The sequence below is a fragment of the Amblyomma mixtum genome, chromosome 1 (assembly GCF_055824585.1).
Source record: "Amblyomma mixtum isolate Tamu chromosome 1, ASM5582458v1, whole genome shotgun sequence".
Classification (NCBI taxonomy): domain Eukaryota; kingdom Metazoa; phylum Arthropoda; class Arachnida; order Ixodida; family Ixodidae; genus Amblyomma; species Amblyomma mixtum.
The window spans coordinates 176771361-176798898 of record NC_143012.1 but is presented as its reverse complement, the minus strand read 5'-3'; the positions used below and the strand labels follow the sequence as shown (position 1 = coordinate 176798898).

The following is a 27538-nucleotide window of genomic DNA, read 5'->3' as shown; positions in this document are numbered from 1 at the left end:
CTCTTAAAAAAGGGGAGCTAATAATAATATTGCCATCGTCCGACCAATCAGTGGCGCCGTAACGCGGCCGAACTGTTTAAGCAGGGACTTGCCAAGCCTTGGGCATTCGAGGTGATCGAAGATCGTCGTCTTCCTCGCTCGAGCTGCCTGCTGGCTGGCACGCCCACCTCGTCTAATTAGAACCTGGGCTATTTCTTCACCCGTTTGTTGGTGACATATTTGGTGGAGGTGCTGGGTAACGTCCCATGTACTCGGATTGCGAGGACACTCTCGACACCTGTTCTCCACGCGTGGACACAACACCCGTCCACAAAGCGAGCCGCCGTCTGCGAGGCCTACAACCGGAGTTCAGCCAACTGACCGCGCCGGTAAGGGCGGTAAGAGCAATGACCTCAACCGTGGCTAGCCAGACGACTCAGCATTCCGGGAATGCCCCGCCATTCGTCCTTCACGCACCTCGGACGCCGCCGCCGTTCCACGGGGACAGGTTCGAGGACGTAGAAGACTGGTTGGCCAGCTTTGACCGAGTGGCGGGCTTCAACGAATGGGACGGCGAGCGCAAATTGCGCAATGTCTACTTTGCGCTGCAGGACTCAGCCAAAACATGGTATGAAAATCACGAAGCCTCCTTTACCACCTGGGAAGTGTTTCGTCGAGAACTCCTAGCGACGTTTACCACCAGCGAACGAAAAGAAAAGGCTGAACGCGCTCTGCACTCGAGGTCCCAGCAGTCCAACGAGAGCGTCGCGATGTTCGTCGAGGACATGACGCGTCTATTCAATCGGGCCGACCCTGCTATGCCAGAGGCGAAGAAGGTGCGCCACTTAATGCGCGGTGTAAAAGAACAGCTATTTGCCGGACTTGTCCGTGACCCGCCAAGAACAGTGGCCGACTTCACAAGGGAGGCAACGAGTATTGAGCGCTCTCTGCAGGAACGGGGCGCGCACTACGGACGTGAGGCTACTGTAGCAGCCGCTTCCCAGTACACGTCGCTGCCCGCCGAGGAGCTTCGGGAGCTTGTAAGAAGCGTTGTGCGCGAGGAATTGGCGAAACTTCGCTTGGAAGCTCCAGAGGACAGTGTCGCTGCCGTAACGGACGTAGTCCGTGACGAAATCCGACGAGCTGTGCAGCCGCCCCCAGCTCCACACCCGGCGCCCTCTGTTATGACGTACAGCGAGGCACTGCGAAGTCCTGGGCCAGCGATGCAAGCCTTTTCCCCCGTCGTTCCCATGCCAGTGCCATCACTGCAGTACCCGAGCGCAGCAGTACCATCTGTGCCGCAGGAGTACAGGCCCCGCATGAGCAAAGCGCACGTGTGGCGTACGCCAAACAATCGGCCGCTCTGTTACCACTGCGGGGAGCCCGGGCACATCCTCCGCCACTGCCCCTACCGCAGAATGGGTTTAAGAGGGTTTTCACCTGACGCACCTCGACCGCGCTACGGTGAAAGGCCACGGGATATCGAGCTGTACCTGGCTGATAACGTGCAGTCCTCGACCCCGCAGCGGCGTCAGTCCAGATCGCCATCCCCAAGGCGGTTCTCTTCGCCCGGCCGCCCATCGACCTCTGGCCAGTTCAGAGGTGCGTCCCCTCGTCGGGAAAACTGAAGACGGCGTCCTCCGGGGGTAGGGCCACCGCTACTGGACCGTGTCAAGAGCCTCCATTCGAAGATTCGCCGCGACGCTCCGACCGACGACGACCTGACCCGACGACCTCAACGACGCGCTGCGACCGACTGGTTTCTGCCGAAATTCCGGTATCCGCTGACAACCACGACGTTACTGCACTGGTGGATACCGGCGCCGATTTTTCTGTAATGAGCAGTCGGTTAGCCACGGCCCTGAGGAAGGTACTGACCCCTTGGTCTGGGCCGCAGATCCGGACAGCTGGTGGCCACGTCGTAACTCCGATCGGTGTCTGCACTTCGCGAATCCAGATCCGCGGAGTTACTTTCCCTGGTTGTTTTGCTGTGTTACCCGATTGCTCCAAGGACCTCATACTCGGTTTGGATTTTCTTCAAGAGTACGGTGCCGTTATCAATCTACAGGAGCTCATCGTGTCGTTTTCCACCCAAGGCCCTGTCGACGACGATACCGAGCCACGCAGGGCTAAGCTATGCGTCTGTGCCGACCAGGTAGTAATCCCGTCAAGAGCCAGCATGCTTGTTACCGTAGAGTGCGATAACAGCCCCAGCACTCGTGGCATCGCTGAAACCAACATCTCGCTGCTCCTTGGTCGGCAAGTCTGTGTTGCTCGCGGAATTATTGAATTGAACAGTGGGCGAACCGAACTTCTGGTGACCAATTTTGGTTCTGAACCTCAGTGTTTGCCTGGCAGAACAGCTATTGCGTATTTCGAAGAACTTTGTGAATTCGCGGGACAGCACGCGTTGTCCGAAATCCCGGCATCAGTGGAGGCACCGACCACTCCCATAAAGACCGACGTCAACCCGAACCTCCCGTCTCATCAGAAACGCTGCCTGGAGAGCATTATCGACTCTTTCCGCGACTGTTTTGCCTCGACCTCTAAAGTTAGGCAGACTCCGCTCACAAAGCATCGCATTATTGTTGACGCAAACCAGCGACCGTTATACCAGCCGCCTTATCGGGTCTCTTCGAAGGAACGTGACGCTATTCGCCGACAAGTTCAAGAAATGCTCCAGGACGACGTGATACAGCCGTCGACGAGCCCGTGGGCATCGCCTGTTGTTCTTGTGGCGTAAAAGGATGGCACCCTACGGTTCTGTGTTGATTACAGGCGTCTCAACAAAGTCACCAAAAAGGACATTTATCCTCTGCCGCGGATTGATGACTCCCTGGACAGGCTACGCCACGCCACGTATTTCTCGTCACTAGATTTACGTAGTGGCTATTGGCAGATCGAGGTGGGCGTGCCAGCCAGCAGGCAGCTCGAGCGAGGAAGACGACGATCTTCGATCACCTCGAATGCCCAAGGCTTGGCAAGTCCCTGCTTAAACAGTTCGGCCGCGGTACGGCGCCACTGATTGGTCGGACGGTGGCATTCGTTCAGCCGGTCTTTCCCTCAAGCCTGAAAAGTGTCACTTCGCTTTCCAGGAGTTGAAGTTTCTGGGCCACATCGTGAGCGCTAAGGGGGTAAGCCCTGACCCCGATAAGACAGCCGCCGTCGCTGCTTTTCCCATGCCAACCGATAAGCGAAGTGTGCGCCGCTTTCTGGGCCTCTGCGCCTATTATCGGCGTTTTGTGCGGAACTTCTCCCAGATTGCTGAGCCCCTAATCCGCCTCACAAAAGATGCCGAACCGTTCTTCTGGGGCCAGGAGCAACAACAGGCCTTCGAAGACCTCCGCAGTCGTCTGCAAAGTACGCCCATCCTTGGCCACTTCGACGAGTCAGCCGACACTGAACTGCACACAGACGCCAGCAACATCGGCCTCGGTGCGGTCCTTGTGCAGTGGCAGGATGGTCTCGAACGCGTAATCGCATACGCAAGCCGCACCTTGTCACGCTCGGAGGCGAACTGTTCCACTACTGAAAAAGAATGCCTGGCAATTGTGTGGGCAGTGACCAAATTTCGTCCATATTTATACGGCCGCCCGTTTCGAGTTGTCAGCGATCACCATTCGCTGTGTTGGCTAGCGAACCTGAAAGATCCCTCGGGGCGGCTTGCACGCTGGAGCCTTCGTCTTCAAGAGTTCGATGTCACCATCGTTTATAAGTCCGGTAGGAAGCACAGTGATGCCGACTGTCTGTCTCGTGCCCCTGTCGAGGAAAGCCGAGCTGATCCCGACGACGATTCTGTGTTTCTCGGCGCCATCTCCACGTCCGTCCTCACTCAACACCAAAGAGACGACAGTGAACTCCGGCCTCTCATTGAGTATCTTGAAGGAAGCGCAGAGTCGCCCCCGCGACTCTTCTCACGTGGTCTGTCGTCATTCTGTTTGCGCGATGGCGTTCTGTATAAGAAAAACTACCGCCCGACGGAAGCTGTCTATCTGCTCGTCGTACCGGCGGCTTTGCGCGAAGAAGTCCTGCAGGCGTGCCATGATGACCCATCTTCTGGTCACCTGGGTTTTTCTCGCACTTTGGCGCGGATACGCCAAAAGTACTACTGGCCCAGGGTTGCGGCAGTTGTACAGCGTTACGTCCGAACTTGCCGCGAGTGCCAACGTCGCAAGACGCCACCGACTAAGCCTGCCGGACTACTACAGCCCATTGATCCGCCACAAGTCCCCTTCCACCAAGTCGGCATGGACTTACTCGGCCCCTTTCCGCAGTCCTCGCTGGGTAACCGCTACATTGTGGTGGCCACCGACTACCTCAGCAGGTACTGTGAAACTAAAGCTCTTCCCCGTGGTACCGCTGACGAAATTGCGAACTTTTTCGTTCAAAACTTTTTGCTTCGTCATGGTGCCCCCCTCGTCGTTATAACTGACAGGGGAACGGCGTTCACCTCGGCCCTCACACAGGAGGTTATGCGCCTTAGCGGCACGAGTCACCGAAAAACAACCGCTTACCACCCTCAAACGAACGGACTCACCGAACGGCTCAACAAGACGATCGCCGACATGATCTCCATGTATGTTGACGCAGACCACCGGAACTGGGATGCCATACTCCCTTACGTCACTTTCGCCTATAACACTGCACTACAGGAAACGACACGTTTCACTCCGTTTCGTTTAGTGCATGGTCGCGAAGCCACCACCATGCTGGATGCAATGTTGCTTCCAACTAGTACTACCTCAACTGTTGTGGGTGCTGACCACTTCGTTCGTCACGCCGAGGCCGCCCGCCAATTCGCTCGACAGCGCATCCGGCACCAGCAAGCCCACGACGCTCGCCGCTATAACCTCCGCCACAGAGCTGTTAGTTACCAGCCCGGCGAACAAGTCTGGGTTTGGAGCCCAATCCGCATGCGTGGACGCTCCGAAAAGCTTCTGCGCCGATATTTCGGCCCCTACGAAGTACTCCGCCAAGTAAGTGAGATGAACAATGAGGTCCTTCCCCAAGGAACAGTTCGCTCCTCCAGACGGCCGACCTCCGAAGTTGTCCATGTCGCACGGATGAAGCCATACCACGCCCGCTAGCGCTACAGGCATGTCTACACCTGCCGCCGGACACATGCAGCGTCCCTTCTCTTCGTGCTGCCCATTGCTGCGGCACCGAGTCGGTGCCCTTCAGAGAGGGGGAGCAATGCCACCGTCCGACCAATCAGTGGCGCCGTACCGCGGCCGAACTGTTTAAGCAGGGACTTGCCAAGCCTTGGGCATTCGAGGTGATCGAAGATCGTCGTCTTCCTCGCTCGAGCTGCCTGCTGGCTGGCACGCCCACCTCGTCTAATTAGAACCTGGGCTATTTCTTCACCCGTTTGTTGGTGACAATATCATCTCTAAAAAACGCGAAGTTTGACTTCCGCACACCGCGCACTCCAGATATGCTCTGCTGCACGCGATCAAGAGTAAAAGATATCGGCGGATGCATTTTCGGTGCTAACAAATTCACTCATCCACGTGTTAAACAGACACGCCGGTTTACTTGTTCAAATTTCATGCATAAACACCTAGCCGTAAAAGAAGTCTGCTAGACACCTTAAGGTAAAAAAACATTACGCACGGGCACTGAACTGCTAGCGGACGACGAAGTTACTACGAGTGCTCAGGATGACGACGACCACCCTGTATTCACGTGAGAGTTGATTTGGTGTTTCCCAAGCTGCTGGCTTGGGAAACACCAAGCTGGCTCTGAACACCTCCCGCTGTGAATAGTTTCCCCTTATAGCATGTGCGTGTGGAGACCGCATGCACGGAGTGAAGCCAGTACACCATCTCCTTGTCTTTCAGCGAAGTGGCAGAGGAGCGACGGTGAAGAGACGTGCAGCTGTTGATCTCACCTGGCGTAGCGGCCGTCAAGCGCTTGTCGTTGAACTTAGGGCCGTCGGAGTCGCCGAAGCCTTCACCTTCGCCCTCGGCTGCCTCTTTCCCGCCGGCAGCTGCGGCAGCATAAGCGAATACAAGGGATCACCGGATGGCAGGAACAAAAAATTACCCCTAAAGGGGAACACTTAATCGCTGCTTACGAGTGACAAAGCGACAGCATAGCCACTCCCCACCGACGCCTACGCTATACACACCCATAGTGTGACCCGCTCGCATAGACAATCTTGCATGTGTTCGTCGACAGATCGACTGCCGACCGATGGCTAGCGCAAAGTGCCACTAGAAAGTCTGCGCTAGATCTCATGAAGATTCGAACGTGATCCGTCCCGCACTTGTATGTCAATTTGGGGCTCCAAGATCTTCTCCCAAAACCACCGCCTTTCTGAGAATGACAGCGACACAACAACGACGCCAGGAAAACGCCTCTACGGGCTTCATATGCGGTAGCATACGAGGGGGGACCCAAAAAAAAACCGAACTGAGAGCGCGCAGACATTCGTAGACGTAGTAGAGAGTTCTACCGCTAGATGGGGTTAGTAGAGACCTTCACGAAACAGCTGTGCTGAGGACATAAATTTGTAGGCAAACTTTTGAGCGTAGTGTTGTGTTTCGCTTTGCCGCCTTTGTTGAACCTGCGAAATCTTTATGGCAAATATAAAAGAACAAAGAGTGTGTTTGAACTTTTGTTTCCTGCTTGAAATATCGGCAAAGGAAGCTTACCAAATGCTGCAGCAGGCTTTTAAAGAGGATGCTATGAGCCGCACACAAGTTTTCGAGTGGTTAGGGCGCTTCAAACGTGGTGAGATGAGTGTCGAAGACTATGCTCGTACTGGGCCTCCTTCAACGTCTCGAAGCGATGAAAACGTTGAAAAAATCCGTCAAAAAATGAACGGAGATCGTCGTTTCACGATTGACCAAATTTAAGAAGAGACAGGGGTGAGTTGAAGCTCGTGTCAGCGAATTTTGACGGAACAGTTGCAAATGAGACGTGTTTCCGCTAAATTTGTTCCTCGCATTCTCACACTGGATCAAAAGAACATTTGATTGAATTTGAGCCGGGACTTCAAAAAAGAGATTGAAAGTGATCCAAACTTCTTGACCAAAGTCATTACAGGTGATGAGAGTTGGTGTTACGGGTATGACCCAGAAACTAAGCAAGCGTCAAGCCAGTGGAAGTCTCCCAACTCTCAGAGACCAAAAAAAGCAAGACAGTTGAAGTCGAATGTGAAGACAATGATCATTGTCTTTTTTGATGTTCGCGGAATTGTGCACCAAGAATTTGTTCCCCCTGGCCAGACTATTAACCAGCACTTTCATTTGGAAGTTTTAGAACGTCTGCGAGAGGATGTGCGGAGGAAACGCCCGGAACTTTGGCGATCAGGTGACTGGTTCGTTCCTCACGACAACGCCCCCGCACACACGGCCTTACGAGTGACCCACTATTTGGCCTCTCGGGGATAGACTGTCGTTCCCCACCCTCCATATTCCCCAGACCTAGCCCCGTGCGACTTTTTTCTCTTTCCGAGAATGAAGAAAAGTTAAAAAGGGAAGCGTTTTGGTGATGTGGAGGCCGTACAAACAGCTTCGCAAAGGGCACTGGACGATATCAAATTTAAGAGCTCCAGATATGCTTCAAACAGTGGGAAAAAAGACTTGACAAGTGCATCGCAATTCATGGAGAGAACTTTGAAGGTGACTGAGGGAATTTTGTGCAAGAGTTAATAATTAAAGTTTTTATGCAAGAAATCCGGTTTTTTTTTTGGGTTCCCTTCGTACAATTGGAGGGTTTCTTGAAAGGGGCCTGTTATAATACTGCCAGTCGTGATGCACGAAAGGTGCGCTCAGAGTGCCGTATGTGAGGTACGAAATTGAGGCGTCCTCTCCAGGTCTGTTGCTGCATGATGAGTGCGCCCTACCAGCCCCGAGCTGTAAGGACGTTACAAATTGATGGCAGAAACAAGTGTGAAGAAAAGAGGAGACAGGTCAGCGAATGCATTAAGAAGGCAGACAGTGCGCGGAAGGTTAGATGACAAAAAGAGAATCCATTTTTAGGGCAGGTCAAGAAAGAAAGGAAAAGGAAGAATTACAGTTCCACATTAGCAAAGACTAAGATGAAGAAAACGCCTTGTAAATGTTAATGTCTGGTGCCACCGGGGCCGCCATCTTGTCTGAAGAGGCGCGGGCAAACACAGTTCTCTTTTCTACTATTCTCTCCTTCGCTTGTTTAACTACACTCTGTTATTACTTTCAGCTTAGCTGTATTTTTCTCATCTCGGAGTACCTATGTGACGTGAACTTTGAAGCATTCCTATGAGGCCAAAATGGGTCGTGTGTCATTAAATTCGCCCATTGGCTGGAGGCAGGTGGCGTCAACACACCGGTGCATTCCCATTGGCTGGAGGAAAGTGATGTCACCAGACGGAAGTATTCTCATTGGCTGGAGGAAGTCACACCTCCAGAGGGAAGCATTCACATTGGGTAGAGGTATGTGACGTCACCAGACAGGAAGTGATATCTCTTCCGGCAATGGCATGAATTGCTGTTAATGCTGTCGCATTGCCAACAAGTAATGGAATTAAGTGTTCCCGTGAATTTTGAGCTTCCCTCTACACTATCTCTGTCCTTTACAAGTGTTCTCTTCTAGGCTACAAGAAGGAGCTATGAGCCCATGCTGTATCATACTGTAACATGATTATGAGCGGAGGGCGCACAATTTGTGGTCCGTTGTTTAACAGAATTTCACAGTTACGAGTAGAGGCATTCCGACAGCAACGTGATGTCCTCGAGGAAATGCATTCTTTGACTGCGCATTAGGTGTCCTGAACAGTGCGACCCGATAAAAGTGGAACTCATCCTGCTTACACTGACAGCTGAGACGTGGTGACGCAGTGGGCGCCAACGCTGCGTGCGCTCGTCCAGCGCAGTACGCTCACCTACGTTGAAGAGCACCAGCCCCACGACGAAGATGGTGATGGTGAAGAGCACGAGAGATGCCGAGAGACAGACCCACCACATGTTCCGGTCGCCATCGCTTGGAGACAGTAAAGTGAATCAGTCAAAGCATGAAGTTCACACAATAACGTCACTGAAGCAGGAATGAAAAACGAAATTGCGAAAAAGAACACATGGTTTCGGTTCTCATTTGAACTGCAGTCGCAGATGTACCACAACGATAACATCAGGATTAATGGCTATTAGGCAAGAAAAACTTCACCTAGAAGAGAACGGAAGCCCTCCGCAAGGCCTTATCTTCCCGGTGACTATGTAAGTACTGCCCATTGAGAAAGAGGATCAAGCCGGCAGGTGTCGGCGTGAACCTGCAAGTCACCTCCTCTTACATGAAGCCCGCTTGCAGGTCCAGCTCATCTAAGTGATGTCATGTTGGCATGCGGAGGCCCTCGACGGCCTCTAGACGCCTTGTTAAAGCCCACGTGGAGAGTTCAGAGGCATAAGCATGGCAGCTTAAAGATTTAAGGCATGGAATATGATTTTTCCATGTTACGAGGGCCTTAATGGCTCTTGTCATTCGTATTTTTTTCTCCTCACTATGGTTTACCTGTTTCCCCTGTAGGTTAGCGAGACCTGAATAGCACAAAAAGAAAGCGTTTTATTTACAAATGAGGGGACCGAACCTTCGCACCACCTAGGAGGTCGACTTAAACCACCCGATCAACCCGGTGCAAAAGCACTGCGTTTCGGTGAGGTGCGTTGGCCACTGATCCGCTCTGGCGCAATCTCCACTCCGTATGAGCTTTAGTTCGCGATAAACGATTTAGCCCATCTGGCCTTAAACCACTGCTTAAATTAATTAATTATTAATGCGATTTGCGCATTGAGGCCTTCAGTGTGACCAAAACTGCAAGCGAATAGAACAGCGAGCATGGTTGTCTAGCAGATCCTCTGAAGTTGTTGCCACTGCTAGCGCAGTCGCAGGTGAAAAAAAAAAAAAATTAGGAGATTCACTTCTAAACAAAAATAGAGCTGGAACCGAAAGCACCTCACTCGCAGGAGTAGTTATCGCTGCTTAAACTCAGGGCGAGAAGACGGTTCCTGAATTGGTGAGCAACTGACATGCACGGAGGCATGTGAGAAACCATGATATGTGCTTATGGCGTTTGCTACGCGGCGAGTAGAAACGGCAGTCTGGAAGGAATGGATGAAAAAAAAAATCGAAAATGCTTACTTCTTGTCTTGCTCGGCTAAATGGACCGAAACCAAAAAGGAATAATAAATGTTTCACTCGCTCGCTTTGTGAGCGGGATTATCATGTTTTGTTTTCATTCCACAACGCACTATTATTGCCGTACAAAAGCAGCTTAATACGTAACTTGTATTTTGCGCCACTAAGTGCTTCTTGTGTTCGCTATTACGTCTTCTTTAGAGAGACCAACTAGATAAGTCTCTCAGAAGGCGCGCAATCGGATCCGAAGCCCCACACAAACCCCAGTGCTCAGCCAGACGGTTTATAGCTTGTTGCTGCGACACACGGCATAACCGCCGGCAGACCATACGGAACGATAAGAGAGCAGCTTTTTTTTAGAGGCCTTAATTTTGTGGGGCTTTGTTACTCCATCCTTTCGACAGGTAACAGCTACTCGTCTCTTAAACTTTGCACATTTGTGTTCGCCAAAGTAAGACCCCGGAACCCTTAAGACACGACAACACTAGCGCAAACGCGGTCAGACCAAGGTCAGACGCTCGAAATACAGCGACTCTCCCAGACAGTAATTCTAACAGGTGCCAATAGGTGGCGGCACTGACCTGTACTGCGTAAAATTCCCTAAGTACTCCCTCCGCGGGGGCTCAGAGGTTAGCGCGTTCGTCTATGGAGCCGAAGTTCCCTGGTTCGAACCCGACCGCGGAGGCCGCGTTTTGATGGAGGCGAAACGCAAAAGGCGTCCGTGTGCTGTGCGATGTCAGGGCATGTTAAAGATGCCCAGGTGGCCGAAATTATTCCAAAGCCCTCCACTAACCTCTTTCTTTCTTTCTTTCTTTCTTTCTTTCTTTCTTTCTTTCTTTCTTTCTTTCTTTCTTTCTTTCTTTCTTTCTTTCTTTCTTTCTTTCTTTCTTTCTTTCTTTCTTTCTTTCTTTCTCTCTTTCTTTCTTTCCTTCTTTCTTTCTTTCTTTCTTCTTTCGCTCCCTCTTTTATCCCTTCCCTTACGGCAAGGTTTGGGTGTCCACCGAGATATGTGAGACAATTACTGCGTCATTTCCTTTCCTCAAAAACCAATTTGCACTAGGTGTCTACAACTGCGCGCGTGACTGAAGCCACAGCCATTGGGCAGCTTTAGGAGCGCCAAGCGGCCGCAAAACCGTTTTAAGCGATAGCGTAGGAGCTCGTTCAGTCGAAAAGCCGTCGCCGTGGCCTAAAATTGAGAGGAAGTTCTCAGAAACGCGTCGGAAAAATTATGCAAGCCTCGTAATGAGTGTATCAGTGACCTCGGATAGCAATTGTGTTGTCATAACAGATGTCAGGAATAACGCCAGCTGACTCTGGTATGAATGCTTGAAAAGTGAACGGAGAGAAATTACCCCCTCAGCATTCCAACGCGCGTCCCTTAATATGGCTTAGACACCAGTGCGCTAATATGTCTGCACGAAACACACGGTCGCCGTCTTGGTGTTTATGATGGAGATGCGTTTAACTGCACTAATGTTTCGCAGCTAATTTTAACGAAAGCGCCGATATAACGAAGAGCGCTCGCTGTAGTACGTCGTGACCGAAGATACGGATATAACGAAAGCACCAGATATAACTATGTGCTATGGTATGTCATAACCGAAAACACAACAATAACGACAGCACTGGATAATAGAAGGTGGTGTAGTATGTCGTGACCGAAAATATGGATAAAACGAAAGAACCGGATGTAACGAATGCGCTGTAGTATGTCGTAACCGAAAATATAAATATAACAGCACCGGAATAACGAAGAGTTGTACAGCATGTCGTGACCTAAAACACGGATATAACGAACGCACCGGATGTAACGAAGAGAGGTGCATGTCGTAACCGAATACGGTGTAGTATGTCGTAGCCGAAAATATGGATATAACGAATAGCGACGTAGAATATCGTAACCGAAAAGAAGGTACACGCACGCTTGCGCGTGATCTCAGGCGGTGCCTAAGCGTCTCCTAATTCTTTGGATGCCGGCCGCGTGCCTTTCTGCCACAGTTATAAACAATCCCCGACTGGCCGCAAGCTGCGTCGGTTAAGGTCGGAGTCAATTTGGCAGCACGTAGTTTTCGAAAGGGAGGAGACGCTGGCATCACACTATAAAATCGGCCTCGCACTCGTTACTGCTTGGTGGCACAGCGTACTAAGCGCCTTGACTAAGCGCTGTATGCCGCCACGCTCTGTACATATCTCTGCGTACCGCATGTATGTTTTGACTTTCTAGGGATATGTCTGTTACATATCCGCTTGTTATGCGTAGCACAGTTATTGATATCGAGTGAACATTCTTCGAACGTTCCAGGTGACTGTGTGTGGCTAACGAGTGAGCTTGTAGTGAAACCCATAGGTTGCGTAAGGATCAGCTAGTAAGGTGGTTGCTCCGAGCGACGAAATGAAACCGGAAAGAATTGAGTAGAGGCGACAGTTTTATACTGATTTTTAATGCGTCTGGCGTGATAATGCGGTATTGCTTAAAAAAAAAAAACGTTCATTGCTTAATAAGTTAACTCAAGTTTTTTCGGGGAAATCTCCGTGATGGAGGAAGAACTGAAGTAAGGGACTAATCACCCATCACTCGCTGAAGAGCAGATATTCGGATACAAAGGAAAGCTGTGCATGTTGCGCTTTTGCGGATGCTAATAAATAATTACTAACTTAATTCAAAACTCAGCTAAAAGGACTATTACAAAAATATTCCTAATTGATCAAGAACACTGAGTTGTATAAGCGAACTTATTACAGGACACAAGTTATCTACACTTACGTGTTTCAGACAAGTCCACGGATGACTGGTCTAAGGACGAATAATAAGTCTAATGAGTCATTCATTCATGCACTCTTACGCATACCTTTTCATACCTCTGAAGTTAAACCGAGTGGCACAAAATCACGTTGAAACGAGGTTTATAAAAAAAATTAGCAAATAGATAACAGGCACCAGTAAGCTGCACAGGAATATTAACTTCCTGGAAAGATTTTAATCATTGCGTGAACAAAGAGACTTGCTCGTGTACATTTTTAGACTCTTGAACTTTGGGTAAAAGCCTATGCGACAACTCGGAACGTTGTAGAGTGTAAAGGTCACGCTTCAAACTTCTTTGGTGATTAAGGTGAACTAAGAGGTATAGGCAGTGCGATGTACTTGTCACTGAGAAGGAAATATTGAAGTTTAAAAAAAATTACTATTTTCAAAATTTTGCTGCCCCAGCAAGATTAGCTCATGCTTTTATATATAGTCTTCAAATAAGGCGTTACACAGAACACATTTTTACTTAAAAAAAAAGCAACAATTGCGCAGAAGTAAATGATGTATACGTGTGTTTCCGGGAGAGTTGGTTGGTAATCATTCTGAGAAAGGTAGGGCAGGCGTACAAGCACAAGAAGTGGACACAACTGCATTGGCGTGTTGCGTCCTTGGCTGCCGTCCGCCAGCGCTGCCTTTCGAATTAGCCTCGTGGATTCACAGACTACTTACCTGTTTGAGAACTTCTGGACGATGTACCTGGAAGAGGAACCAAAAACATGCACATTTTGAGTTTATTTCTTCCCTGTTTTTTTTTTTCAATCGAACAGCGACATTTCGGCATGTAGACAGCGATAGGGATATTGCGAAAAATTACTGTCAGCCAACCCTGCTGAAGAAAGGCTTTTTTATGCTCCAGCAGTTCACGACGTCCCTAAGAAGCGCAGCTGAGCAATAAAAGACTGAATAGTAGTCCTGCATAGTAGCAGAAGGCAAGCATAGTAGGGGACGGCAGAAAGTTAGGTGGGCAGATGAGATTAAGAAGTTTTGGGGGTGAGGGTGGACGCAGCTGACTAAGGAAAGGGTTAATTGAAGAGACATGGGAGAGGCCTCTGCCTTGCAGTGGGCGTAGTCAGGCTGATGATGTTGATGATGAGTAGTCCTGCAATGACATAATTTGTTATTTTGGATCTGCAGTATAAAAATAAAAATCAAAACTTCGTTGTTCATGAAGGTGGCGCTCCGTTTTTGACGACATAGGGCCTCAGATTTTACAATGTTGTTCACAACCTTCCTGGTTCGTACTAAGGCAGTCAGGGTGGCAATAAGGAAAGGATAGAACTCAGTAAAATAACTGGCCCACTACCACCATTGTTAGAAATGCAAAAAAAATGTAAAATGGAGGCTTTATATCGTAAAAAACGGAGTGCAACTGTTTCAAACACATTTAACCTCTTGCGTGTACTGTGCGACGTCGGTGCACGTTAAAGAACCCCAGGTGGTCGAAATTTCCGGAGCCCTTCACAACAGCGTCCCTCATAGACTGAGTTGCTTCGGGACGTTAAACCCCAATAAACCAAACCAAACATCTAACCTCTTAAGCTAATGCTCGCATAATACATTTTTGTGCAACTTTATTTCGCTGCAGCAAACTAACGCCGTCGCTGGCACTACCATTGTTCCGTTATTTTCGCTACATATAAGCTAGTGTGATTTCCAAGCGATTTATTGATGTACACCTAGGCTTCGTTCTGTTCGGTGTGGTACCATTCTAGTGAACTCTAGGCGCTTCTTACAGCTGCCTTCGTTTAGGGTTTGTCGCAGGTTGGAAGGCTTCAACAAAGTGTCTACCCTGGAGAGTGCGTAGCCTAACTCAGAGAGCGTCTTACACAATAATCACAACACGAGGGGGGTTTCTTTGCGCCTCGTGCCATCAAACTGCGGAAGGTGGGAGCTTCAGCTACAGTAAGCTTCCTAAGCATGTCGCTTAGTCTTTATCGCCGGTCTAAACAATCTTTCGCGGAACTTCACAGTTGGTGATGAAACGGACAAATAGCCTGGGGCAAGAAGGAAAAAGAAAATTTTGTAAACTTCTCAGAGCCGACCGTTGGAATTCCGAAAGCTTGTAAACGACGACTCAAACGTGAGGGAGGAAAGGGTACAGAGAATGTCACATTTAGTGAAGCAAAACACGCATAATCTAGCGTTTATAGGCCCGGAGTTGCTTCAGTTAGGACGTTATGCCAAGCACTGCGGCTACGATCGGCGAAGCCGCTCAGCAGCGACCCTGCTACGACAGCGTTGCCTTGCGGAGAATAAGACCCACTGCTACGACGATGGAGGGTTTGTTATTCTCTGAGCATTCTCCTCTTGTTTCGACTGCGCAATGTGATGGAGGTTAAAGGGCAGCTCATGTGCAACAGAAGGCTAGGCACAGAATTGTGCGCCAGTCACTCGTCCATCTGCTTCGCCAGTTTAGCTCCTTTCTCGGAAACGCTTTTTTTCTCGCACATGACACTGAAACAATATTAACTTCCAAAGCCAATGAAGCAAACGGCTTGCTTTGGTTTGTGGCGTTGAACGTTCCAAAGCGACTCAGGCTATGAGGGACGCCGTAGTGAAGGGCTCCGGAAATTTCGACCACCTGGGGTTCTTTAACGTGCACTGACATCGCACAGTACACGGGCCTCTAGAATTTCGCCTCCATCGAAATTCGACCGCCGCGGCCGGTATCGAATCCGCGTCCTTCGGGTCAGCAGCCCATCACCATAACCACTAGGCCACCGCGGCGACTACTAAAGCAAAGGAACCAAACCTGAGGTATCAGATGCAAAAGACGCCACTAAGGAAGACAAGTGATTTAAAGAAGAGTGATAATGAGTGGAAAAATCAGGCGAATAATGTTGTAGAAAAAAGGTTCCACGCATGGTCACTGCGCAGTGAAGAGTGCCACGTGAAACAACTACATTCTTCTGCTGAATAGTTTAACGAGGGCTCGAATCTGGCAGCCTTGATGCCATGGGAAGCATAAGAAGGTCCTCTCACAGCTTCCGCCCTCAAAGTTCGATCACGCTCCTACGGGGCACTCTCGGTAATATAGGACGCAGTAGGTCCGCCTCTATGGAAAAAGGTGGCGCTGGTGAACACTCTCAAGGTTCGCTTACACCACAAATAAATACCGCGAAAGCAGAAGATCGGACAACCGTCGCCGTAGCTCAGTTGGTAGAGCGCCGGACGCGAAATTCGGAGGTCGTGGGTTTGGATTCCACCGGTGGCATGTGGTTGTTTTTTCTTCGGCTTTTATTAACTTTCCATTGTTGAAACGAGCAAGAAGAAAACATCCCGTTAACTCCTTCGTTTCGATGAATGTTGGTCAGTTATGTCATAACAAGCACCTCTTTCCATGGCCTTGTCAGCTGAACATGCTTGTGCGATCAATATAGTTAGTATTCTGCACAGATGGAAAGGGTATAAAGCCTTGCGTCCCATGCTTTCTGGATATGCCGGCATGCAGCTTTGAACGAAGGTCTGCCTCTTTCCCAGCACCGTATGCCCGCAGAATTTACCCCTGTCACAGGATAATAAATCAGTCGGCAATGAAATATGTACTTACTTTCACTGGAAGTTTTGAGAGTGGACGTCTTATCTGAAAAAAAAAAAAACGAAGATGCAGACGATCGCACTTTGTTATAAATCAGTGCTCCTCAAGGCGCAGTCCTGATGTTACGAGATGAATGCTTGTCGAACTACGAGTGCATACAACAATTTATAGAAAGGGCGCATGACGACGTGACGTATGTTTAAACAGAGCACACTAACAAAGCGTTCGCTTACGACTGCGTTTTATTTTAAAAAAAAGGGCATACAACCGGATCAAGTAAAGATCGACAGGCACTGTCTGCAGGTGCAAGCCAAATGCTAACAGAAAAAAAAAGAAACCATCCAAGAGGAACAAATGCGTTAGATACAGCGTGTGAAGAGGCCAGTGAAAAAAAATGCCTACCCCCAAGCTCATGCAAGAAAATATATTCAGACGAAAGAGCCAGCATCCCCGTCTTCCATGCTAGTAATCTCCAGCGCCTCGTGTAGTCCTGCTTGAGCCGCCAGCTTCCTTGTCTACAAGTGCAGTGCTCGAAGCAATGAAATACGCTTAACACATCTTGTGCCGCTGGCATTATTTGAGAGAGAATATAGTCTTTTATCTGGGACTGCTTGCACTTGCAGTCAAAACGAAAAATTACGGTGGGCACTCAAAACTAATTACGTGCTTTGAATGCGAAAATACTTTTTGAATTTTTATTCGTAAATTCAAAACTTTTTTATTGTTTCTAATGACACACTTACCCATTAGCATACAGTCGTAAGGAAACGCATACAGCAAATTCACTTTTGTTCGTCAGGAAGCAACATGGTTTTGGGTACTACTGGTTGCTTGCTCGCCTCACAATATAAAATTTCGGGTCACCGGGCCTTAAGAAATATATCAATTTTCTTTGATAGCACGCTGACGTCATCTTGTAACTTTCGGACCACTGCTGCTGGTGAACGCCGACTTGGGGTTTCTTTTCCGATCAACCATGTAATGCTTTCCCATTAGAACAAAGCGCCGTTTCTGAGATATTCATACTGCGAAATGATGATAGTGAATTCTTAGTGAGGAAGGGAACCTGTGGCCAAAGAGCGCCAAGGCGCTAAGTTTTTTATTCTGCCCAAGGTGGGGTCAAAGACCCATTTCCCAAGCATTTCACCCTGAGGAAGCCGAACACCAGACCAGGGGAAAGCTTGCACACATTGTATCACCGGTGGGTACCTGGCGGCACTGGGGATCGAACCCGCGCCTCCCGCATGCGTGGCGGGTGTGCAAACCTTTAGGCCCCCGCTTTTTTTTCTTTATTGTCTAGGCCACGGCTGTGGTCATGCAATGAAATGGTTTCTATTGTTGTGGGCTATGTACTGAAAAAAAAAAAAAAACTTCTCGACCCTTCATCTTCATAATATAGACACCATTGCAAACTGCAGGAGTTTGTGCTCTGCGATTAGAGTCGTTCGTACATATGACATCAATTCCACTTGCCTTAATCGCCCTATGTTAACAAACGTGCTGAAATATTGCGCTTGCGTCGTAAGTTCAGTTGCACTGGTGGCCGGAGTTCTAAGGCCGCATACAAAGTGTTAGGTGAGTGCACGGGGAGACGAGCAGCTTCTTAAGTAAGAACAAAGAATAAGCTCGCCATTTGGAAGTAGAATCGCATCAAAGATAAAGGGAACAAAAGTATGTAATGGAAGTGCTAGCGCCCTGCAGGCAACTGCAAAAATGAGGAGCATTATGATCTTACGAATGCGGCACAAGAACTTCCATATATCAGCGCACTGTGCTTTCACGATTCCACGCTAGCCCGTCTGCTCACTCTGGTCCCAGTGCCATGTCTCGGTTATTTATGACAACAGCCAGCTGCGCGCATAGAGGGAAGAGTTTCCTTCAAGCACAACTGGTCGAGGGGGGTCTTTATTATCGGGCTAAGCAGCACCGACTCAGTGGTTCCCAGTAAAAAAAAAAAAGTGACAGAACTGTGTCAAAAGTACGAAAAATGTTTTGCAGTCTTGCAAAAGAAAGGACAGATTTTTGTTTCCTAGTGTTTCTCAGTAGCTGTAGTTTTTCTGCAGTACATTTCTGTAGTGTGTAGTTCCGTAGCACGTTTCTGCAGTAGCTACACAGAGTTCTGTTGTTACTACATGTTTCTGTTCAAGAACATTACGAAAAATCTGTTGTGCTGACAGGAACTTTTCTGTTGTGTTTCTCGACTGGGTTATAGCGTTCTGGTACTAAGCACGGCACATCTCGGCAAGCTATAATAGCTTGCTTTCTGAGTGTGTGACCCCGCGTGATCAACTTCCGACAATGTGCCTTACCAGCTATACAGGCAATGTATAGACCAGATTTTTTTACCCTCGCACGCAGGCTGCGGACGCGCGCCTACTCTCGACGCCAGTCGCCATCTGTCGGCGCGCGCGGCCCGAGGGACTGCGGGTCGCGCCGGCGCCGCGCATAGAACGCATGTTTACGTGTTCGCTTCTGCCGTTTTGTGCTCCATCAGCTAACGTATGAGGGTGTGTGCTGTGCGTTACTACTCACATTTGCCCTCTTCCAGACAGTGCTGCGGTTATCTTGTGCGCAGTTACTCGTTAACGTGACATCCGAGAGTAGTCGACCAGGTAGTGTACGGACTGGAAACCGGCACTTCGAAGCAGATTTCTGCGCTGTCGTGTCGTTTGTTGTCGCCTTTTACGTGCGATATCATCTATGATTATAGTATGCATCAGAATGTAGATCTATTGACTTGACTCAGTGGAGTAGTAACTGGATAGGCGAGCTGCAGACTGAAGGTTGTCCCGACGGAGCGCGTGTTTTCGATCACCAGTACGTGTTCAGCATCCTTGCGCTGAGCTTGCTCTTGTTCCCATTAAGAACATTTCATGCACAGGATTGTAAGCACGACCGCTACCGATTTCAGCTGCTTTTCCCGCACGCATGTCAGAGGTATCTGGGGGGTAAAGGTTTATCTATAGTATCTTTCCGCTGTTGGTATCTACCTTAGCTTGGTTTGGTTTATTAAGGTTTTACGTCCCAAAGCGACTCAGGCTATGAGGGACGCCGTTGTGAAGGGCTCCGGAAATTTCGACCACCTGGGGTTCTTTAACGTGCACTGACATCGCACAGTACACGGGCCTCTAGAATTTCGCCTCCTTCGAAATTCGGCCGCCGCGGCCGGGATCGAACCCGCGTCTTTTGGGCCAGAGCAGAGAGCCGTAACCACTGAGCCACCGCAGCGGTGCGGTATCTACATTATTCATAGGAAAATATGCGCGATTTCATTACATTTTCCACACTTAGCCAAACGCCTACGCAACGGTCTCACAAGCGGCGAGAGCTCCTGAATAAAATAACGCGACTTCGGACCTCAGAATTAGTGAAAGCTGGATTACCTGCTCATATCTATTCAAGCTTTTATAAATTAAGCGAAAGTACGTTTTTATGCACCAGGTTGCATAAACCATGACAAAATTTGTTTTCTGTTGGCGCTGCGACTCAGTTGAGCTCACAGCGGTAATTTGTTGATAAACTGGCGCGGCGACAAGAAAGCCGCTTGTGGAAGGGGGGGGGGGCTTTATGGCCGGCAGGAAGGAATAAGAGTGCATGGGAATTGGAACTGCATACTAGCCGCACACCTAATTCTTGATATTGAATAAAAAGTTTCTTTGCGGTGGAGCACCAAGACGGAATTCGATATAAGCACGAGCGCGTTCTAAGCGCCGGCACAATTAACCTGAATGTCAAACTAAATGTCATTGAAACGCGTCAATGTTATCGCTTTTATAACGTAAATACTTCCTGCAACACAGCCACGCAGCGGAAGTATGCTCGACAATGTTTTTTTAGCGCCCGAAGCGCGGCTATATGCAGGCGCGGCCGCGGAACTGCCGCAGCCCCGCAGTCCCCAAAGAAACGCCCGCACCGCGGCGCGCCAGTCGGTGCAGAATGGCCGCGCCCAGGAGAGGCTCAAAATTCTGGTCTATAGCCTAGATGTAGCAATGGAGCGAAATATTGTGGGCGCCTTGCGTGTCACCGGTAGCGGCTTTCGTAGTGCCTTGGATGCAGTAACATTACAGGGTGGCATGTAGCGAATAAGTATCGATGATCTCGCGCCTTCTATCAAGGCAGCGTTCTTGCATCCTTCCCTCACTAATGTTTTTCGACAGTATACTTTTCAGCCGCTCAGGGACGTCCACGTACGTGGTGTTAGCCAGTTGCCGCATCAGAGTTGGACACAGATGTGAATGGACCTTTTTTATGGTGGCCATCTGCGCATGCGCACGCAATGCATTGAGGGAAGCCGCGACCGCCATGTTTTTTGGTGGTTCGTCGGCCAGTTGAGCGGCCGGTTGCGTCGCTCGGGCGGCACTTCGCTGCTGCCTAGTCAACTCTGCGCTTTGCGTTCCTGCTGAAATCGCTGGCGAGATGCCTCAGCGATGCGCCGCAATGGGATGCTTTAATTTTAGCAAAACACCAGGAAATGTAAGATTTTCTAAGCTCCCAGTGGCATCACGGCATGCAGCAAAAGGGCTAAGTGGGTGCAGGCAATGTGCCATGTGAATGCTGATTTAGCTGCGAGGCTGCAAACTCGCGTGTCTGCAGCGACCACTTTGTGACAGGCGCAAGCTCAATTTCTTCTTTCTTGCAGTCTGTTTTCTAAGAAGCTGTAGTATGAAACACGGTGTGCGACGCCTCTGTTGTCCATGTGCTAGTGTAGCAGAAGTGGCTGCATAAAAGAATAAGCGGAAACGGCGTGGGTCTGTCCACTACTCCCCGTGGATTATAATAACTTCAGTATAACTTGTCAAGCTAGTTGGTTCATAAAGCCGCGAAGAACTGCGCGAACGAGACGCGGGCAGCGAAGAGGCAAAGACTGAGTGTTTGTGTGCGTCTTTGCCTTTTCGCCGTCCTTGACTCGTTCGCGCAGTTCTTTCTTTGCCGCATGCGGATAGAAGGGAGCCTAAAAGATCGGGTGGAAGGTAAAAAGGAATTTAGTATGCCTGTGGGAATGTGCGCGTGCCGTTGCACGGCCGGCCTCGAGGGCAGCGCACGGCCGCGGCCAACAGCTTTCGCCGAAACGACGACGATGTCTCCAGAACGTCAGGTACCCTTCCGCTTAGGAGCAACTTCCCTGCGAAAGCAGTCGCCTCGACATCTTTTGCTGCAGTGGATTGCGCCCATTTCAGAACATCGCAGTGTAGTGGACAATGCGAGTGCGAGGCGACGGCTTCCTCAGAGGAACTCTCGTGCGCTAGCGAGCAAGACGAATACGCCGGTTAGTAAGCGCCTGGGCACCTCCACAGCGCTGTATCACGTTGCGAGATCGTGTGCGCATCATCATTACTCTGGCACAGCCTTGTTATCAAACAACGAGCACGCTCGACTAGGTACCCCGATCGGGCTTTCAACCCATCGATCTTCAAACTCAAGAATGCTAACCGCGTCGGGGCTGTCGCCCGCTATCTCAGTATCATCAGCAGCTCGCCCTCAGACGAGTGCTGAAGAAGGCAACATTAAATGCGGCGAACGTATTTCTCCTCTTTGAAAGGCCGTCATTTCCGCAGTTGCTGGTTCAATGCGCCAAATCGCATGTAAATCACACTGTCACTAACCGGCGACACACAAGTCAGATCATTCGTACACTGCTTGCTCGCGTCCAAAAACTGCGCGAAATCCATTGTTAGCTCAACAGAAAGCAAATATTCACAGCAATAAAGGCAAAAGCATAATGAAATGCTATACGCGACGTTCGGATGAGCACCAAAACTTCAGCAACCGATCAAAGCACGGAAGGAACACCGAACCGACCACACCGACAGCTGCTGACTGCGCGACGCGAACCGACCGACCGAACCACCAAATGTGATCCGGCGGCCGCCGCTAGGGGCGCTCTCCCAACGTGAAAAAGGCCCATTGTCTGATAGGTAAGCTGCCGCTGCTTACGCACTAAAATTTAGCAGAATGGAGGAAACCGAACGAGACGCAGACAACCATAAATGACTGTCCGCCGAGTTGAACATATTACAGAGCAATACTAATCTTAACGGAGCTGTTGTAATCGCCACTGCGATTTACGAATGGTCTTCAAAGTGCTTGCATCACATGCAGTAATCTACTGCTCACATGTGCCTGCTCGCGCAATAAAAGGAAGTAGTAATAGTTTATCCAGTTTTAACATGTCCACTACAAGCTGAGGGAGCCGCACGTTCATTAAAAAAAAAGTGTCGTGGTAAACTCAAGTCATCGCAGCTCAAAGAAAACAATGACTGATTCTGCCTCTCTCCAGTCAGCACTGTTTGTTACCAGAGGTTGCGAAGTCAGTGGTCTCGGCCATATTTCGCAGTCTGCGATTCGCTCGTAAGAAATACCAGCAAATGCCAGCTAAATGTATCCGACTCACCCATGGTTGCGGTGAGAACAAGCAGCGGTTGCAGCCGAGGACCGAAGTAATCTTCACTTCTTCTCAGAGGCGTGTCGCGTGAAACGCTCGCAACAAGCCTATCCGTCTTTTTCTTCAGCCTTCATGTATGGGCGGTGGTTGTGAACAATTTTAATTTCATTAAAAGCAAGGGCGATCGGGGAACCGGCCCTCGCGGGCAGTGTCCTCACTTCAGGACCCCGGTAGCTTCTGCTACCCTGGGTTGATGGGCATGGGTTCATTATTACTGGGAATTTTCAACTCCTGCCTCGGTTGATGCAATATGGCAGCGCTACGGAGGACTGCTTCTGGGGTCAGACTAAGCAGAAGTGCGCTTGTTTCGAAATTGCACGATAAACGAGCGCTTGTTCTTCGATAGTGGCCGCCCCGTGTGAGCCAAGCAACCTTGTTTCTCGACCGGGTAAAGCTAGCAATTCCGAGAGAATCACCTTTCATAAGCTGGGTGCCCGATGTCGACCACGCTGTCATGGGCTTGCAGGCGGTCCACTCACCGTGAAATGTTGATATTGCCATTTTCAGTGTGTTTTGCTGGCACCAAAAAACTCGCGCTACAACACCGAGCGGCTCTTCCATCTTGCTGTAGTGGAAGAATTCATGTAACAGCCATGCCCAGATTCATCTCTACAGCAAAGCTCTGCCAGTAGTATCTGAACATCCCAGCGAACCGCTTATGCAACGGAGCAAATCACGTGGCGTCGATTTAGTGAAAATAGCCAGTAGTCTTGTCCTGTCTTTTTGACTATAGTCACAACAGATGGAAGAGTACATACTAGGGGTGTGCGAATATCAAATTTTTCGAATACGAGTCGAATACGAATACTTAGTTCCGAATATCGAATCGAATATCGAATAATCAAGGAAAGACGCATTTAACCACTGCAAAACATTTATTTGAGCATCCAAGAACATCACAGTTCAACTATCAACAAGTAAATGAACACAAAAGGTGTGTGTGGCTATACAGAAAGTATCGAAGTCTAGAACATTATTCTTAGAAGAGTGGAATTTTCACAGAAAATGGCTAGTACACAGCACTGATTGAATCTAGCATGCCATAAGCGCAAAAGCGCGTTCCTGGGATGAACATTAAAGGTTCTTGTGAAGGAAAACGAGCTGCTTCACATGGTCAGGCAGGAGTCGTTCTCTTCTAGCTGAAACGACTTCTCCAGCCACAGATAATTCCCTCTCACTTGGCACTGAAGTGGCAGGTATTGCGAGGTACTTCGTGCACAGCGTTGACTATACCAGCTTCGCAGGTATAGCCACAAAGAAGCTCACAAGCACAGTCAGCTACGGTATGGCCCAACATTACGCATGGCTGTGGACGCCGCGATGTTGTTATGTCTATGTCGATTGGACTTGCGCACCGAAATGAACGCCGGTGCTCGCAATAAACTATTCGGCTAAATACGAATAATCGCATGAGATCGAATAATCGAAACAACACGAATACTTAAATTTCGAATCGAATACGAACAGCAAACATCTAATATTCGAATTATATTCGAAAATTCCGAATATTCGCACACCCCTAGTACATACGAAAGACTTTATTACAATATACTGCTGCTTAGTCACTTCAATAAACTAGTGAAGGTCCTTCAAACATAAATAAATAAAGAAATTTAAATGTCAACGGGGGCCCGTGCCTCATGAGTGGGTAGGGAAGGGGGTCAGTTGTTGGTCGAAGTCTCTCGGCGCCGCAGATGTCGCCTGAAATAAATTCTTGCTGCTGGTATCTGTGCAGGAGGGCGGTATCACGCAGATGCCAATAGCTAGAATTATCACGCACGAAATACGACGTTCTCACGTGATGTGCACCTTGCTTTCCTGCGTATCAAGAAGGGAAGTTCTGCAAAATCTCCGGTGTGCTACATCTATTTGTTTAGGCGACACACGTTGGTGGTCGCGGAGTTTTTCACAAAGCGGGTACTTAAAAAAACAACAACAACAACAACCTGATTTTTTTTCCGTCGACCCGAGCATCCTGGAATGGAAAGGTTCGGTTTTAAAGGGTGCTTACTAACGGGCACCTGCTTATTTGCCTAGCAAATACTGCGCTTTTCACAGAGCTGAGAAACTTGGTCCAGGAAGTATCGCATCTACAACGTTTTTTTTTCTTATGTCATTCCCACGTCGACAAATGCGCGCTTATTTGAAACACTTAACTAATGGTGAACATTCTCGGAATGGCAAATGCTTCAATCAGACCTAAGAAAAATGTGCGAATTATGATACATAAATACGCGCTATTAAAAACCTAAAGAACCTTGCCGTAAGGACTAGCATAAGCTTATAAGTTTTGCGAGCAAACTTATTGATTTACGACTTTGACCTCTCCAGACAGCGCAAGGTCTCGCTTGCTCTCAACCCTTCGGCCCGTGCAGCAACGTCTCTGCGTCCATTCTCAGCGGTTGGTCAGACGCTCCGCGTAGTGACATTGCTCCCGTGCGAGCTCAGCTCTGACGACACGGCGGCGTCCTTGGTCGGAAGACGCACCGCGCCACGGTCAATTGCGAGTCCGGGCACGCTCTCGTTTCGCTGGTTTAGCTTTGCTTTCTCTCTCTCTCCTGCGCCGTCGCCTTTTGAATAACAAGGCTGTCGGACACCCGAGCCGGCGCAGAGTTTCTTGCCGCTGGCATGCCGGACGCCGGCGTGCCTTTTTCGGCAGGTGATGGACGGGGCGTTGCAACGTGAGGTCACCGTGGGTCGGCAGCGTTTCTGCGAAGGAGCCGCGGAAGGCCTCGCGAGGAGCCCTAATGCGAGAATCTGAAGCGAACAAATGAGTGTCCGCGCGAGGCTTAGCAGCACAGGTCGCTGGGTCCTCTTGTCCGCCGTCAACGCAGGTGTTATGTCCCGCTGGAATGCCGCGGTTTTTTGACTGGCATTACTGTCAAGCTCAAGTTACACGCCGCTTGCGGGAATGTGTCAGTGGGATCCTGTGTCTGTTGACGCTGTATTACTGTAAGAGCAGCGAGAAGAGTGGTAATGGAAAGATCGTTTGTAGCAACACTAAAGTTATCGCTAGTTGAAATTTAGTGGCTATGTATGACGTATCCCCTTTGTCCAAAGCAACCGATCAAACAGGATGGGGCCCTTACGGCACAGCTACGGACGAAAAGGTCTCGGAAGATGAGTACTCGGGCTGTCCTTACATTAGACATATTTAGAGCCTACTGGCTACCATGAGAACTCCGTTACACGGCTGAAAAATTAATCCCAATGCCCGATTACTCTTGGCAAAGGCGGAACGTGACACTCGCGGCTTAAATACATTGTTCGATCCGTGAGTGTATATTGTATACAAAGGGCCTTTGTGTATGCAAAGGACCTGTACACGAAGCGGGATCTTACGCGCAACGAATATTGGACCTAAAGGGTAAGGTGCGGTATTTAATTTGTAACGACGTTTTCTCTCTTTGCTTATATATCCTACGGGTATGTCTTCTTTTCAATTGCACTGACTTTTCTTCTTCTTCCTCTTCTTCTTCTTCTGACATTTTTTTAATTTAAGTGTCCCATGCCCTTCCTAAAATGCTTCTATACGAACCTTCTCAGTATTGATGGCTAAAAAATTGAGAATGCGGAACTGCAGTCCCCGGCCTACGCTACAAAGTGCTGAATTGCATCGAATTAAAGCGAGTAAATTTTCAACATATCGCATCGTTGACTGACCGCCATAGCTTCAAGCAGCATACATTTGTCCCATCAATCGCCTTCTGCAGCGCTGATTTCTGAAAAGCTGCACGATATGATTGGTACTGGAGGCTTATGAGCCATATTTTTGAAAGGTAACTCGAAACACCAGTAGGCTCCTCTACCACGACTTATGGCTGTTTCTTTCGTCCCCGATTCCATAAGTTTGAAGAGCAGCATATTCGAAGTCACTCGGTATGCTCTGCGTTTTCATACCGCTCGAAAAATGATTTTTCGAGCACTGATTTACGGCCACTGATTGGGAACACCCCAGTCCATCTCTTCCAGTTTAGGGGATGCCGTAGCTTTGTGTATGCCGCATGCAGCGTTCTCGTGGCGTCTCGTGGCGGGGTTTCTACACGTTAGTGCTGCATTTCTTCTTTCCGCCTTGTTAAAGATAACAAGCTGGGAGCGATGAAGTAAGTACGTGATCAATTAACGGGCTCTCAGTGACGGAGTTTGCCTTTCGATGCATACTTTTTAATTGAAGTTGCCACCTAGTTGCTATCTGAAACACCCTCTATAATGTCCGACACGTTCGCTTCACACGCCTCTCCGTATCCACGCTTGTTATTAGGCCTCTGATTAATTCGCAACACCTTGGGCTGTTTGCGCGAATTATGTACTCTCAGCGTAAAGTTGCTCCGGTACTAAAATGTTTAAAGAGCGGCGCAGTTCTCCCTAGCTAAGGCTCCGCCTGGTCGTCCCCAACCCGCTCTTTCCGCGGCGTTGAACACGGTGTCGCCAGTTAGAGCGAGAGAACATCGTTTCGTAATTAATTCGTCTTCGTTCGCTCGCTACGCATCGTGCTAACAAAAAAAAAGTTAGGCAGTGTTTAACCACAGTTATATCCAAAGGTCGAGCGATAACATTTTTTCAATGGCCCGGGCCAAATTTGGAGGTCGCCACTGTGCAGGGCACGCTTAATTATGGTCGGACATCGATTTTGGTCCAAATCGGGCAAGGTCAAATT

At 49.2% G+C, this 27538-nt stretch overlaps 1 protein-coding gene across 1 annotated transcript in view; it reads right to left on the bottom strand.

Annotated features, from left to right (window-relative positions):
• Window positions 1-27538, bottom strand: part of LOC149370015 (uncharacterized) — a 125406-nt gene that overhangs the window by 33158 nt on the left and 64710 nt on the right. Inside the window, exons 4-6 of the mRNA XM_089576791.1 lie at window positions 16452-16520; window positions 13571-13597; window positions 5870-5968 (exon numbers count right to left, since the gene is read on the bottom strand). Coding sequence (XP_089432917.1) covers window positions 5870-5968; window positions 13571-13597; window positions 16452-16520 — 195 coding nt within the window. The remainder of the gene's footprint in view (window positions 1-5869; window positions 5969-13570; window positions 13598-16451; window positions 16521-27538) is intronic.